The sequence below is a fragment of the Apteryx rowi genome, unplaced genomic scaffold (genome assembly GCF_003343035.1).
Source record: "Apteryx rowi isolate R43461 unplaced genomic scaffold, aptRow1 scaffold_71, whole genome shotgun sequence".
NCBI classification, from domain to species: Eukaryota; Metazoa; Chordata; class Aves; order Apterygiformes; family Apterygidae; genus Apteryx; species Apteryx rowi.
The window spans coordinates 571506-588315 of NW_020450994.1; the positions used below are offsets into that span (position 1 = coordinate 571506).

At 35.2% G+C, this 16810-nt stretch overlaps 1 protein-coding gene across 2 annotated transcripts in view; it reads left to right on the forward strand.

Moving 5' to 3' along the window:
• The first annotated feature begins 1954 nt into the window (after nucleotides 1–1954).
• The window catches only part of NUP155 (nucleoporin 155), a 34282-nt gene continuing 19426 nt past the window's right edge, over nucleotides 1955–16810 (forward strand). The window contains exons 1-14 of one of the 2 annotated variants that reach the window (XM_026087201.1): nucleotides 1955–2087; nucleotides 2430–2526; nucleotides 3658–3728; nucleotides 4314–4406; nucleotides 5288–5454; nucleotides 6994–7099; nucleotides 7711–7784; nucleotides 8093–8184; nucleotides 8357–8454; nucleotides 8892–9044; nucleotides 11117–11217; nucleotides 12546–12716; nucleotides 13893–14003; nucleotides 14964–15058. In XM_026087201.1, the coding sequence (XP_025942986.1) occupies nucleotides 1970–2087; nucleotides 2430–2526; nucleotides 3658–3728; nucleotides 4314–4406; nucleotides 5288–5454; nucleotides 6994–7099; nucleotides 7711–7784; nucleotides 8093–8184; nucleotides 8357–8454; nucleotides 8892–9044; nucleotides 11117–11217; nucleotides 12546–12716; nucleotides 13893–14003; nucleotides 14964–15058 (1547 nt within the window). In that variant the 5' untranslated portion in view covers nucleotides 1955–1969. Of the gene's footprint in view, nucleotides 2088–2421; nucleotides 2527–3657; nucleotides 3729–4313; nucleotides 4407–5287; nucleotides 5455–6993; nucleotides 7100–7710; nucleotides 7785–8092; nucleotides 8185–8356; nucleotides 8455–8891; nucleotides 9045–11116; nucleotides 11218–12545; nucleotides 12717–13892; nucleotides 14004–14963; nucleotides 15059–16810 lie in introns of both variants that reach the window. The other variant, XM_026087202.1, reaches the window with a different exon arrangement.

Consider the following 16810-nt stretch of genomic DNA (forward strand, 5'->3'; position numbering starts at 1 on the left):
CAGGCCTGCGGCGTGGCCCACGCTGCCTGCCCGGCCACGCGTGGGCCCCTCGGCGGGCGGCCGGCCAGCCGGCCACAGCCCCCCGCCCTGGCTGGGCCCCGGGGGCAGCAGCCGTCGGCCCTGCCGCCTTGGGGACGGCTCCAGGGCTGAGCCCGACGAGGCCCGGTTTGGTGATTCCCCGGGAGGGCCTGGCGTGGCGGTAGGGGACGCTTTGGCACTTCAGCGAAGGTGGTAACGTGGGCTTTCTCCATGGTAGCGGGAGCGGTTGCAAGAAGAAGGGGCTTAGGACTCGCACTTCAGCCCCGTCTCCCTCTAAAAGGCAGTGAAAACAGCACTCGTTTTCCATCTCGTTTATTGGGAAGTCTCTTGCAGGATGTTTTTAGTGTCACTAAGTGTACAGCACCATCCCTGAACCTTACAGGTTGCCTGAAAATCTTAAACTTCTTTGAGTGCCTGTTGTTTGTCTATAGCAGTACATCACGTGTAGTTACGATATAATGTATAGCTCTCTTCGGACATTTGTTTTGTCCTCTTTGAAACATCGAGGCATCATTTTATACTTCATTGGTGCTAGCCATCTGGCCAAATAGGCCATAAAGACCCATTCTAGGGCTGTAGGTGACCTAATCAGTGTGTATCCAGCAGGTGGCAGGATACAATCGAATATTAACAGTATCTATTTTCTGTTATGATAGCATATGATGTGCATGGCCAAAGTGTACCTACCCTAGCAGCATTATGGACATGTATCACATATGGTGGGGGAACATGGGTACATTAACTTGAAACTGGGAGTACAGCTGAGCATTTTCTAGGTGAAGGTAGCTGCTCATGATTTGTTCATGTGGCAGATTAATGCCATACATGATGAAAGAAAGGCTAGTCTTGGAAAAAAGGTGGCAGAGAGTGGGCCAAGGGCTAGATGACTTATTATAAGAGTCTGTAGGTTGGCCAGTAGGATTAGATCATGCCCTGCAATTACCAAAAGCAGCTATTTTTTAAATGTTCATATAAAGCATAATCTGAAGTCTTTCCAGGAGAGAAGTTTGATGTGAAGTCCAGTAAAGCAGAACTAGCGGACTCAATCTTGCTGTTGCTGATGAATAAGAAAACTCAGATTTGGGGGTTGGAGTGTTTTGGTCTTTTTTTTTTTTCTGATGGTGTTCTTTTTTTGAAATTAGGAGAAGTTTAAAATAAATTTAAAAAATCATTACTGCAATACAACATTGATTTGTCAGAAGCTAGTGAGGTATCCTGAGTATAAAAAAATAGAAAGAAATTTAATACTCAGAAAGCATTTTAGAGAGTAACTTTTAAGATAGTCATTAGTGCCCAGTAAGTGTCTCTCTAGAAGTGTATTCTCATACACAGCCTGAATTTTTCTTTTTTCAGGAGAAAACATAGGGAAACTTTGAAGTATAAAGAAGAGACTTCTTTCACTTTGTGTTTTGTCAAATGTAGTTTGAATAACTGTTTGTAAGGCTAACGTGTAAAATAGTGTCAGATTTGACAGCTTCTGGGTCAGTTTTCTTTACTGTATAACCTGTGTCACAAATACAATTATTTTAGATTGTGAACTCCTATGCTTTTTAAAAGCATTTTATTGCTTTTTGTGTAAGTGTACTTTCATACATGTCTGCAAGTCTATTTGCTTTTGTCTGAGTTAGATTAACTGTTTATGGTCCTGATCCTACAGATGCCTTTGTTCACGCGTATTTTGTGAGTAGCAGTATTTATATGCTTAAAGGCTTTGCAGTATCAAGACCGTGTTTTTGAGTAGTCTTAAGGGATGGATTATTCATCTAAATTAAAATGAGAAATAAGCATTAGTCTAATTTAGATTTCACAGATTAGGAAAAAATCTGGTAAAGATAAAGAGTATCTTTTTTTTTTTTTTGTAAATTTTTATTTCTTTATAGGAAGTCTAATGTTGTTGTTGTTATTTACAGGTAGCCCTACAGTTTCTGGTATGTCAGATATGGATTATCCTTTGCAAGGACCAGGTTTGCTGTCAATACCTAATCTTCCAGAGATCAGCCCAGTCCGCAGAGTCCCACTTCCCCCTGAGCTAGTGGAGCAGTTTGGACGTATCCTGATGAAAAATCATGTGTTAGGTTGTGTATGTAATAATATTCGAAGTGAACTTTTGTTCTTTCATAATTGTTTTTCCCAGATCCTTCCATCGTTCTTGCACAGATGAACCTTGATCTTGCTTGCATTCCCTTTATAAAGGCTCCAAGTGGTAATAAGGTCCATTTGTGTAGAGCTGCTTGCGGAATTGGTTCCTATATGAGGAACTTTGAGTGCTTATTGTGCATAGTTTGTGAACTACTATCTTTAAAATAATATTAAAATTGTGAAATATTCAAAAAGAGATTTTGCGTTTGCTAGCCTACATGCATTTAGTCCTTACATCTGCAGTGCTTCAGATATGCAGTGCAACTGTATGATGGGAGTATTTCCAGAAATCAGCAGAGCTTGGCTAACCATTGACAGTGACATTTTCATGTGGAACTATGAAGATGGGTATGTACACAACATATTCCTGATGGTTTCGTTCTATTATATCTAAATTAAGTGATTGCAATAGTGGAGATTATTTACCTGTAGCACAGAGGTGTGCTTTTCAGCATAAGGTATCTTGATTTCTTTTAGGTTGTACTAAAATTCTTGAATAATAAGTATTTGAGGACTTTTAAGAGTTAGTTATACTGCTGCCAAATCATCTAGAGATGGAAGAAAAAAAAATGTATTTGCTTAATTAGACTTATTCAATATCCTGAAGTTATTGGTGTATTTCTGCTAAGGCTTTGATTATGCCGAAAAAGGTGGAAAAATTTTATCCTAATTGCCTAACTCAGTTAAGTAGTTTTACTAAGTACATTAATGCTATAAAGCGGTCAGTCATTTCCACAATGCTAAATAATATGGCCTTGGTACTTTGGCTATATAGCTAACTTATTTTAAGGTAACATAAATGAAAATAATTTTATAATATTTTCCAATGACAATGATATGTTTATGATTTACAGTTTTGTATTTCTAACTTGCTTGTATGGTAAGAATTCAGTAGGAATTGCTTTATACATAATTCTTATATTTCTTAGCTTAAAGTTAAGATTGTGCCTCACATAGCTCCTCTCCATATGTTTACATTGTGTCCCAGTGTGTTAAATACATTCCACCAAATAATACAAAACTTCATACTCTTAAAGATATGGTACTGGGGGAAGAGTTTGAGGTTTTTATCTTTTTATAATAGATAAAATTATTCAATTAAATTTACTTTAGGTATTTTTGATGAAACAGATACCATATAAATTCCTCATTCTTGATGTTAATTGGCATTACCTATGCTGCATTATGTAATTCAGAGTGGACTATATGAATTAACAACAAACAAAAATATAAAATACAATTGGATTTCAGGTTTAAAGCTTAGCTGTAGGAGGCTCAAATGAGCTCAAATGGTTGCCTATATAGTTTTACCATGAAATTTCTGTCATTCCGTTCTGCTGGACTTGCTCTCACTCTAAGCAAAAGGTGTAGATAGTTTAAAATTGTTACAAGTATTAATAATTTTTAGATGTACAGAATCTGACTTTGTTATTATGTAATTCTTCAGTTTTTACGCAGCTTTTTCTTGTATGTTGGCAGGGGAGACCTTGCTTATTTTGATGGCCTCAGTGAAACTATTCTTGCAGTGGGTCTTGTGAAGCCAAAAGGAGGTAAGAAATATATGACAGTGACTAGAATTATGCGGTTACTGAACCTTCTTCATATGTGTTTGTATATGTAAAAATGCCTATATATTTATATGTGTGGTTATGTTTTGTTTGTAGAACCATTATGAAATTGATTACAATCCAAAAGTAATGTATAATTTAACAATCATTTGTGCTGATTAGCTTTTTTTTTTTTTTTTTTAACCCACATTATACTCTAACATTTCTACTGTTTACAAATTTACACATTCAAGGTATCTTTCATGAGGTCTTGATTTCTAGCCCTCCCAATTCTTTTGGTAGCTACTGCTTATGTAACATTGAAGTCAAAGTTGAATTGGCAATGGGGTTGAATATAAAAGAAACACGTTTATAAGAAAAATGTTATTTTTAAGATCCTGTATTTCATAAATTGGAAGCTGAACTGCTGGTTGTTTTCCGACTCTAGAGTTTGACAGGTTATTTGGTCTTAAATATGACTATTCCCTCTAACCAGCAGATATTTCTATCCAGTGAATACAGTGGATACATTCATTGTGAGTCTGAGAGATTGACTGCAAATAAGATTTAATTTTTTTTCCCCCTTAGGCATTTTCCAGCCTCATGTACGACACTTACTTGTTCTGGCTACTCCAGTGGATATTGTGATTTTAGGGCTCAGTTGTGCTAACATACAAGCAGGTAATTCTCTCTTTTTTTTTCTTTTCTCCTTTTAAGTAAATTAAAGCTATTAGGTGGGTATTCTTTGTAGTGCATTAACAGGTAAATGTTTGTTAGTAACATTAAAAAAGCAAGGCCGTGTGCTAAGTTCCTTGCTAAATTATAAATCTCTTTACAGCCTGGGTGAAGGAATTCCCTTTTTATGGGGTATGCAACTACTGATCCTGGGCCTCAGAGGAGCATTAAACTGTGTCATTCACCTGTTTAACATAAAATAAACTTTTGAAACAGATAGTCTTGTTAATTAAATAGTATATTAGAGAGGAAAGGAAGAGATGGGTATGAATCTTAGTAGCAAACACTGAATGGAGTTCATTAAAATGGTTGGCTTTTGTATTCCAGCCACAGAAACTGAGAACCTGATACCAATTTCTTTCAACCTCATATATAGTAGAGAAAATATATATGTTGTATATATGTGTGTGTGTGTGTATAATTTAAATGTACATTGTGTGTGTGTGTATGTATATAGTAAAGAAAATATAGAATTGTTTTGAGAAAGCGAGAGGCTTATAATCTTTCACTCTTTTTATTGTATCTTGCTGTGAAAGAGAAATGTGGAAATCTTATATTTTAGGTTTGTTGGTATTTAGAGGAGGTAACAACTGTTAGAAAATATATGGAAAAAGAGATTTTGCTTCCTTTCTTGGAAACTTAGACAGAGAATTTACTATAATTTTTAAAAACAAAAGATTAATTATTCTGCAGTTCACTTCGAAGGAAAACTATTACAAAATGTGTTTAGTAATTCTGAAGTTTGCTGTAACATTTCTGAAATACCTATAATATTTATAAGAACAAGTTAAAAATTAAAGAATTTTTTTTTTCTTAATTCACTTAAGGTTCTGGAGCCCTCAACGACAGTATGTCGGGTGGAATGCAGCTGCTACCAGACCCTCTCTATTCGCTCCCTACAGATAATATTTGCATGCTGGCAATAACATCCACTGATAATGGGCGTATCTTTTTGGCTGGAAAGGATGGCTGTTTATATGAAGTAGCTTATCAGGTGATTATAGATTTTATGCACAGGCATTTTTCATGGTTGTGGGATGAAAACACTAAGAGTTCTAAATTTGATGTCGATCTTGCCATCTCCTTTCTTTCAGAATTCTGTTGTGTGACTTGGTTACACAAACTTCTGAGTTCTCATCACAGACATATTTTTTTCCAAGAGGCCTATAAATAGCTGATTTGAGAAATAGCTGTGGTAAACTTAAAAAATAAAATAAAATAAATCATGAGGGGTCGCAGTTACTAGGAGTACTGCTGCTTCCAGTTGTCATATCTCAGTCTACTAAATCGGTTTGCCACTGCATTAACTGTTCTGGTCACTGGAAGCAGATAAACCTAGTAGCTGATTAGAAAAAGTTATTGTGCTCTCAGTGTTTAATTTTAGCTCATTAAATGAGTTTGAAAATTTGAGCTGACTCCTTTTCCTTCAGGGAGAGTTAAATTAAGCTTTTTCTTTAATGTTTTTACCTTTTTTTTTTTCCTCTTTAAGTTTTCATTGTCAGCACACAAGGACTTCACTTCGATGTGACCTGTTGTGCTGGGTCCCAAGAGAGGATACCCATGGCCATAACCAGTTTTAATCTTAGTTTTAAGAAAGTACATCAGACCATTTAAAAAAAAATTGTAAATGCCAGAAGACTATAGGCTAAAATTTTCAGAGGCACTTCATTAACTTGAATATCCAGAGGTTTTTTTTAACTGAAGTTTATCATGTCTGCATTCACATTTTAGCTTTGAAAATCTTAGTCTGAAGCTCAGTGTTAAGTTCACATACGTCAACACAATGAGAGTTGAAAATCCACATTGTTGCTCCAAATTGATCTCCATAATGAGATGTTCTGTATGTTGTTTTCAAAGAGATAATGGAACTTATTTTAAGTATAACAGTTTGAATTACTCTAATTAGTGTTCATGGATGGATCCTTGTGCCAAAAATGATAGTGAAATTGATAATACTAAACAAGGCCAAGACAAACTGTCTCATACCTTAGCATTATGTAGGAGCTTATGAGACAAAGAATGTATAAGCAGATTTATTCAAATCACATGTAATTGAATATAGACAATTGGTGGAAAAATAAGTGAAGACTATATTTTTATTAAGAAGATATTAAAAATCATTCATAAATCTAATATAAGCAATTGTTTTTGTTAGATTTGCTTTGACTTTAGTTTAATTGCAAGCAGTTTAGTCAGTTTGCAGATCTTTCCCTAGGAGGATTTCCATAGGGATTCCCATAGGAATTGCAGTTGGTTTTTTTTGTTTTTGTTGTGTTTTTTTTTTCTTAATACATTTACCTCCTTTGGCAGTTTTATGTGTAAAATTTTTGCCCTTTTTTGTGTAAAATTTTGCTTTTAATAATCAGCTACAACTTTCAAATGAAAAATGTATTCTTTTTCACTGAAATCAATGGTGTGTAATTAGATTTTTGCTTGTTTTCTTACTTTTCCTGGTAACAGCCAGTTTTTTTAATAGAACTAATGGTTCTTTTTTTTTTTTTTCTTTTAACACTGCATCTGTTTTAAATTGTAGGCTGAGGCAGGCTGGTTTAGCCAGCGATGTAGAAAAATCAATCATTCAAAAGGCACGCTCTCTTTCCTTATTCCTTCATTGCTACAGTTCACATTCTCAGAGGATGGTAAGTATTTATGTTAGATTTTTCCCAATAATTTAATATAAACTTTTAAATGATACTACTAAGTAAAACTGAATACTTTTCTCGCTGTGTGCGTTTAGTCAATGGAAGTTGCGGTGGTTGGTGGTTCTGAAAATCAGGTCACTTGTTTGTATGCCCCAGTCAGGATATAGATAGCAAAGCCTGAAAATTTTGATATTTGTGACTAAAAGCTTCTATTCTGTAGGCGACTAAAAATTTATATTCTGTAGTACAAAATTAATATGTTCATAATGGGATCATTGCAAACAGTAAACAAATTTTAAACAAATAGTTTTACCTTATTTCACTGTTTAGTGAAATTTTAACTTGAAATGGTTGCACAATTTTTTTGTTCGGGGATGGATTAAATAATGCTAATTTTTAAGTTTATTAATAATTGTTGGAAATTGTTTGCTGTTTTAAATCACTTTGTGGTAGGAGTCTTGGAGATTCTTCTAAGAAGTGAATCAGTCAAACTGAAGTGTTTGTTAACTTGCATTGGATTATTTTAAAGGTGTTCTGCTTTAAACATTTTTTCACCAAATCCAGTGTTGATTTTCTTCTTCACCCTTTTCTTCTTTTGTCCCTCCCAGATCCTGTAGTTCAAATTGCCATTGACAACTCTCGAAATATCTTATACACCCGCTCAGAAAAAGGAGTGCTGCAAGTATGTGACTTACTCTAATGATTGTTTGCTGTGTTACTAATGTGCATATGATTTTACAGTTCTCCTCAGTACCTGGTAATTCTCTTTGAGTCTGTCAGGATATTATTCCAGTTTATCTTTCTCTAACAAAGTGTGTGCCCAAGACCCAAAGTACTTTTTTGAAAAGAGTAGTGTTTTGATCTTCCCCTCAACTGTATGGAAACATGAGAATGCAATAAAATTAAAGAGCGTTTGTGTTGCTGCATGGTAGGTCAGGCTATATGAATTAATTAAATTGCAAAACACTAAGCACTATTATCAAATTGCAGGTTTACGATTTGGGACAAGACGGTCAAGGAATGACTAGGGTTACTTCTCTTTCACAAAATGCTGTAGTTTCTGCTGCTGGGAACATTGCCAGGTATATGACAACTACAATGAGAGGTTTCCTTTAAGGCCATTAGTTTCACTATATTTTTAAAGAATGTTGTTTGCTTGTTTCTTTGGATTGTCATACAGTGTCAATTATGTAAAAAAAAATACAGGTTTTTTTCTTTGAAAAACTTTTTTTTTCTTTTTTTTTTTCTTTTCAGAACAATAGATCGTTCTGTATTTAAGCCTATTGTTCAAATAGCAGTGATTGAGAATTCTGAATCCATAGACTGTCAACTGCTAGCAATCACACATGCAGGTAAAAAAGCAATATTAATAAACCCTTTTTTTAACTGATAAATGGCATCTGCATCATTTAGCAAAATTGACAAAAGKTTTCCTTTTTATAGAATGAAAGTTTTGAAAAATGTCGTTTCATTCTGATATATTGTTTTATATATTCAAACTTTTAACATTTGATTTGAGTATAATCTGGTCACTTAAATTATGATCCATATTTTATTAATTAAAAAAACAGAAGAAAGTGGCAGGACAGAAGTTCTTTAGGAAATTAGTGGCAGAGCTAGGTTAAAACCATTTTAATCTGCCTGGCTTTCCAGCAAGAAATATGGTGGTGTATGTACAGAATTTATTACACGTCTGAAACCAGCTTTCGCTCCAAAGTGCTGATGCTCCTCCTAATATTACAATTATATTATATTGCATGGAATTGGCAGTCTTTTTTCTTTTGTTTAGGTGTCCGACTGTATTTTAGTACCTCACAATTTAAGCATCCAGCAGCTCGTCCCTCAATGTTAACATTGGTTCATGTCCGTTTGCCTCCTGGATTTTCGGCTTCTTCTAATGTGGAGAAACCCTCAAAGGTTCACAGAGCTCTTTATAGCAAAGGTAAGCAGTGAAATACAGCCCAGATGAGATTTTTTTGTGACAATCACTGTCACTGTTTTTACCTCTGGGAGCTTGAAGCAATGGAAATACCAAGAGCTAAGCATGACTTCTGTGTGTTAGTGGGAAGGTTCTTGAAAATGGAAGGTTGCCATAGTTTTCAGAATTTAGTGCTTCTGCAAGGTGCAGTATTTGAGCTAAGAACTCTGTTCATGTGTTAATTGTCTTTTTCATGTAATTACTAATCTCCCCATAAAATAGCTTTAATAGGGTGCAAGTTCACCCACGTTTCTCTATTCATGTGCCATAATTCTTCAAAGCAAGGGATAGAAAGAGGCTTCTCAACTGTTTAGTGCCTGTCCTTTTTGCTGAGTTTAGCAACTGTGCTGACTCGTTTATTTTTTGACTCATTTAATTACTGAATTAATTTAGGCCACCAAGCAGCTTCCGGATGGTTTCAGCTTTTAGGCACTTCTGACTCTAGGCTGAATTTTAAAAAGTGATATAGAAATGAGGGGAAATCATCTCTGTGTTGCTGACCTTTTTAGTCACTTAGTTGCCCTCCTGGGTAACATTTCAAATAAATGTCTGCAAGCAGTCTAACAATTCTTACGGTTCATGATCACCATATAACCAAACAAGACTGCAAGTCTCTTCAAAAGTCATCTTTCATATTTCTTGTCTGACTGATGTGGGTTTGTTGGGGGAGGGCATTGATGAAGGTTACATTTAAAAAATCAATAGAGAAACAAAAGGTGTCATTACAGTCTTGGTATCTTCTAGCTAAGTCTAGAGAGTTGGATTTTTTTGTCTCTTTGAAACAATTTGAATGAATAGACCTTATTCACTATTCCCCATGGTAACTTGCTTTGTGAATTGCAAGTTCAAAAGGTAACAAAAGGATTAATCAATCCTTGTAGTTCCTGTATGAAATATTAGGTACACTAAGGCCACATCAGTGTTAGTACATCATAAATGCCTGGACCATTGCTAGAAGCAAGGTCAGGGTCCAATGAATGAAAGAATGGAATGGCTGCATGTAGATACCCCATTGGGACTAGTCGTTGGACCATGATAACTCTCATTTTATGTGCAGAAACTGCAAGAGTACTAGCTGGCACAGAACCATACCAAGGATCATTTTAACAAATTAACAGTATCAGTAATCAGCTTCTAGTTCTAGGAATGATGTCTGGCACTTTTTAACTTGGTGTAGTGTAACTGCACTCACTAGGCATTATATGACGAGACCTGAAATACCATATAAATAAGATTATTATTACTTTTTCCCTTTTTTTAGGGGAAAAACTTATATACTACTTACATAACAAGCAGCTGAACACCCAAAATATGTATGTCATTAGTAGATGATCTAAATGCCATTTGTCTATCAAGTGCCATGTGAGATCAAAATTAATGAACTGCAAATTTGGCAAACCTCAATAAATAACAAAGAGAATTCTTTATCACAAAAAACACTGATGTAAGATATAAGCACAGATGACCAGAAGGAGAATTTGTATGAAATTTTTGTGCATTTGTATGTATATGCAGAATATAATTACATAATGCTTTTTGATTCCAGACAGTGTCTTAGGGGCATTGGCATTGTATTGGTCGGGAATCTAACATTTGTCCTTCAATGTATCAGAGGTTCTTTGTATTGCTTTTAGCAGTGAGTTCCTGAGTCTTTGTTAGAAAGAGAATAATGACAATGCTAAAAACAATAATTATTTCAAATTTTTAACATGCTGATTTTATGAGCAAGGTAATCTCCAGAAGCTTTTTCTTCCAAGATCTGTTTAAACATATCATTTTTATGAAGAGTATTGTAGCTATTTTAGCCTCATTTTTGTTTGTTTTCTTTAGAGTAAATAGCAACAGGGTGTTGATAGGGACCACCCGAACACCCAAATGGCATAAAAGCCCAAGAGATATTAAATGCTGTTCAAATGTATGATTAGGACTTAGAGATTGATTTATTTTTTTTTAAATTAAATATGGGACTGATGAATTGGTATCTAATGTGTGATTATTGCTCTAGTGCAAATTATTGATATCACCATTCTTACTAGGGATCCTGCTGATGGCAGCTTCAGAAAATGAGGATAATGACATTCTGTGGTGTATCAATCATGATTCTTTCCCTTTCCAAAAGCCAATGATGGAAACACAGGTACTAAAATAAACATTCATATGATTTTGATGGAATATAGATTTTTTTTTTCCTGATGACATACATATTCAAATAATATTATCCCCAAGAAATGGGTAGATTGTAGGAAAACTCCCATGATGAGTTATTTGGATACACTTACAAAGCTACCTATCAATATATTTTTAAGTTATTTTCGTAAATGTTTTTGTTTAGTGAATGGAAACTATCAGCAGGAATTCTCAGTTCAGCCATATTTTCTAGCTTGATGCAACCTATGAATCAAAAGAAATGCCTTGACTTCTAAGAAATATTAATTGACATATTTGAAAATACTGTCTCATTTGTATCACATTGTTGTCTGTAGCATGCTGTGTATTGTGGACAGGCATTGGAAGACATGGTTCCCAGTGCAAAGTGTGTTATTTGACAGGGTTGAAATTTGGCAAGGAAGATTAGTCAATATACGTGTGTTAGAAACTTTAGGTTTATTTAGCTCAACAGATATGCCACATCTTTGTTAAATATCAGATGTGATCAATCTCTCCATTACTTCACCCATTTTTTTATGCTTCTTACATAAGTCGGTTTGTAGGAGGGATCTGGAGGGAGTTAGTTGCCTTATGCATCAGTTCAGCAAGAGCATTCCAGCACTGAAACAAGTCTGGAGTCTTCTGCTGGCGTACAGGACTGACCTGTCAAGAATAATGTCATTGGAGGAGCGTTATAAAGATACTTCATCATTACTCTACCTCCCTTCCCCACATGTACTAGGTGCTGACTTCTCACTTTTTTCTAAGGCATTTGGCAGTAACGGATAGCTGGGTTTCCCCAAAAAACTGTAACCAGTTCTTGAAAAGTTATTTTTCATTAGTGTACACAGTTTTCACGAACATCCTCAGTACCATATGTCTTGTTTTGAGTTATATTTAGAGCACTGCTGCCAACTATGAAAGTTGTCTAAACTGTCATGGTTCAGTTGCAGCATTTTGGGGTTCTTTAAAAAATAAATAAATAAATAAATCAAATTGATGAGACTTGGTTCTAATGTGGTTGGCAGATTGTTGCTGTTTGTATTGTGGCAGCATTGAAAGATCCTACCTTGCAAGTTGTTTTACACTGAGGTACAAAACTCAGTCCCTGCCACCCAGAAGAAGCAACATATATAGCTGCAAATATGTTGGTAATCTTCTGTTAGACAATATGAAGACTTGCTTATTTTCTTTGAGGTTTCTTGTCTCAAGAATAATTTCATTCTGTATAATTTTAAGTTGTAATTAGTAAAATATCACCCTGGACAAAATCTATGTCTGTTATCACACTTTGGATGATATCTATCTCTTGTTCAGATGACTACCCGTGTTGATGGGCATTCCTGGGCTCTTTCTGCTATTGATGAATTCAAAATTCAGAAGATTATAACTCCATTAAATAAAGACATTATTCCAATAACTGATTCCCCTGTTGTTGTGCAACAACACATGCTGCCACCTAAGAAATTTGTTCTGCTTTCAGCCCAGGTGAGTATTAGTTTTTAACAGGAAATCAGAAAGGTAAATATAAAGCCTGAAGACTGATCCAGGCCTGTAAATATTTATTCATTTTGGATAAACTTTTATGATTATATGCTGAACATAAAAACAAATAAGGGAGAAGACTGCTGAAACCAACTGTACTTGGTTGCAAATCTATTCAAAGCTATTGGGACCACTTGTCTTGTGCAGTCCATTGATTCCTTTCTGTTGGTCTCAGGAAACTTTTGTTCACATGAATCATCTGAGACTTTTTTTAACCTTGGTTATCATGATTATGTGAAATTCAAACAGACACAGATTGCTCAGAGAACAGGGCTTGAACAAATATTTGTTGTTGACAGTTGAAATTTGAACAAAAAATTTCTTCTTTGTCCTAAAAGAATCCCAGAAAGGGATGTGTGTTTAAAAAAAAAAAAAAAGTGTGAAATTAATTTAAAAGGAGGAGTAGGGAAGTTATGTTTGGCAATATTTTAGGGCAATTACTATCTTAGCCACTAGACAATTTATAAAATATTTAATAGGTCATTAATGTCTTGCAGCAGTACCTCTAGGCTTGTGTAATTATGAAGCTTATTTGTGTAAGGCTGATTCTGTGGCAATGTTATTTGTAAACTACAAAACTTTTGAGCAGACACTTAACCCTGGCATCAGTCTGCATTTGTTTGATGGCAGCTGTTTTGTGTTAAAACAGTTATCAGGCAAGATGCAGCTAAGATGACTGAGTGCTGATAGTCTTACCATGAACTTGGTCCTAAATGCTTAAAGCATTTTTTTTCAGTCAGTTCTGAAGATTTATGAGAGCCATATAGCAAGTATACAACGAGAAAGTTTCTAAGTTATGTTTATATTGCATACTTCATTTTAGGCTAAGAAAACTATCTCAACCTCTGGAGATCATTTAGCCATGGCAGTATTTTTCCTGCCTTTTCTGGACTTGTTACAGAATTTTCCCCATGTGAATGGGAACTGGGTTTTAGGCACCGCTATGTTTTAACTCAGTACTATAAAAAATTAAAACTCTGAGAATGCTAAAGATTAACATTTTGGGCTGTGGGGTGGGAGTTGTAGGTATAGTCAGTGTAAAGACAACTTTATTCAAACTTTGTATTGCTTTTTGTATTACTTTGTTACTTGTAATGCAGACTTACATATTACTTTTAGGGGAGCTTTATGTTTCATAAACTCAGACCTGTCGATCAGCTGCGGCATCTTCTTGTTAGCAGTATAGGTGGAGACGGAGAAGAAATTGAAAGATTTTTCAAGTTGCATCAGGTGAGAATTTTTGAGTTGTCATGAAAACCAGAAGATCTGTAATAATTATGTGGCCTTATAGGAAATTTAATCACTTTTCTTTAGCATGAGTGGCTTTTTTTTGTTTGTTTGTTTTGTTTGTTTAACTACAAATGCCAATTACCATTTTATTTATCAACTCAGGTATTAGCCTTTCCTCCTGCACAGTCTGCATAGCACAAGATTGTATAATGAGAAATGATTCCCCATTTTTTGGTATCTAAAAATGAAAGTGTAATATCACTTTTCTTGAAATTCTTTCATTTCTTGCATGAAGAAGTATAATGCAATTCTTAGTTTAGGAAAGAGAAAGAGTTTTCTGAAAAGTTAAATTTCTACAACTGCAAAAGGCTTTTACATTTTAAAGGCCAGTACAAATGTGTAGAGTCAGTCCATTTTTTTTATTTAATATAAATAACAAACAAGCAGGAGGGAAACTGTATCTATCATGGATTGCAATTTCAATTTGACTAGTACTGACTTGTACCTGTAGTGAAAGTTCACTATAATCTATTGTTTTGTGATTTGATAGGACATACTAAGTGCTATTTTAACATGCCTTTAGAGTATGCAAACAAATATTTGTATAGATTTTTTTTTAATTCCAACACAGTCTTAATTTATGTTTCCATAGAAATTTCATAAATTATAGTCATAATTAGGTGATTGAGATGGAGATTGTTTCCTACCAATAATCCTCTTCAGTTTGCAAAAACATCATGTATCAAAAGTTTTCATTCACTGCTTTATCTGCTACAGTGGGATGTTTTACTGTGATTGACTTCCTGTCTCTTTCCTTGGGAAGACCTGATCTCCTTGCCATCTAGATAAAATGATGCAAAAAGTATTCAGTTATGTGTTTAGTTATGGGTCTGTATAACCTTCTCACATTTCTTATCAACTTGATATAAGCTGCCCTGCTAATAGTATAATATTCTCTAGGAGGACCAAGCCTGTGCCACTTGCCTTATCTTAGCCTGTTCTAATGCTGCTTGTGATAGAGAGGTATCTGCGTGGGCTACCCGAGCGTTCTTCAGGTAAGTTTCAATTAGTCTATAGGTTGTTCTGAATACTAAGCTTAAAATCTAGGGTCACCATGGCCACTAAAGACTTGCACAGGCTCTTCAGCTCGCCTGAATAAGCGTTGTTTTAAAATGAACATAAACTATTAAACTTGGTGTAATACTTTTTTGTGCTAATTAGGGCTTGTCTACACAGGAAGCTACATGTAGTGGTGACTTCTGTTTAATTCCCTTGGTGGATGCTTGTATTCCATGTGCAGAGGAGGTTTATTCTAAATGTAGTGTGATCTGCCTTAAGTTCACTTGTCTGTATCTATACTTCACTGTATCCCAGTTCATTGAAGCAGAGTATGTAGGGAGAGTTAATATCTTTAATTAGACCAACTTTTTCCAACTTTCCATTTGGAAAAAGAAAAGACAAATTTTTGGATCCTCAAGTCATTATTTGGATTGGAAGTAAAAGCAGAGATGTTTAGGGCTAAATGCAACACAAGAACAAATACTCAGTTTAACAGATAATCTGAAAGGTAATATACTTAATATCTGCAGCCAGTAGGCAACCTTAGCAGGTCAAGGAGGTGGTAGCATGGTTGGATTGTATTGAGAAAGAGGCAATTAGTTTATAATTTGTGCAATAGGTGAGGGCAAGGTAAGTTCTTACATGCCATATAGTCACCATTTCTGTTGCATTCTGGTACTTATTATGCAGTAGAGTTGTGAATTTTTATTTCTAAGATATTCTTTTGAAGGTGTTTTATTGGTTTCTTTGAGAATCAACACTGAGTGGTTAGAGCTGGTTGTTCTGTGGTAAATGATCTCCCAGTAGTAGCTGGGTATTTTTGTCCTTTGAGAGATCTGAATCTCTGTATGAGTTCTAGTATGGTTACTTTTTCTTTTACCAGTGTATAAAATCAGTAAAAGTATTTGATCACTTCCTAAAGTATATTACATCCTGTGAAATACATATGGAGGATCCTGGAATTTGAATAGTTCTGTTTTAGAATTGCTCATTGTTGTGGCTATAGAGATGTGTTGGCAAGTTGATACTCCAGGCTGCTCATCTATAGTCTGATTTCATTTGATGCTGGTCAGTTTATGCGTATTTTCTGCTGATAGTGAATTTAATAAAGTTCTAGGGCTGATTGAAGGCTAGGCTTGTTGAGTAATGGTTCTGCTTGATTGAGAGGGGCTGTCATGAATGCTTGCCTGAGGGAAAATACAGTAGTTCGAGGGCCTTCTTGTATGTATTATGTTCTTTTCTGTATGTTTTGGATGATGATTGGTTTTGTGGAGCTAGGTGTGTTTTTATATATTGGGAGGGGGAGGGGGGGGTTATATATTGTAGTTACTTATGGTGTTCACCATTGTTCCAAGAAATTTTATATTCATATAGGCTTATTGCGTTCAGGGGCTGATGGCTCTTGCTCATAGCTACTGATTCCCCCCCACACACAAATTCAGTGAGGAAGTACCGGGTTCCATTCTAGAGGATACATTTGTCATCCATGTATCTTAGGTACTGCATATCCTATGGAACAGATGTGTAGAATATTTTTATTAGCTGCCTTAAACAAGTTGGTATATTGTGGGGCTTTGTTGGCTCACCTAACAGTGCATATAGCCTGGAGAAAAAAGAGGTGTTTTGCAAAATACAGCTGTTGTGAGTGAGTGAGGATAAATATGCAACTTTGACTGTGTGTTCGGGCTAGAACTACTGAGTGTTATGTCCCCAAAAGCTTGCCTGTTTCTTTTTTTTTTTCTTCTTCT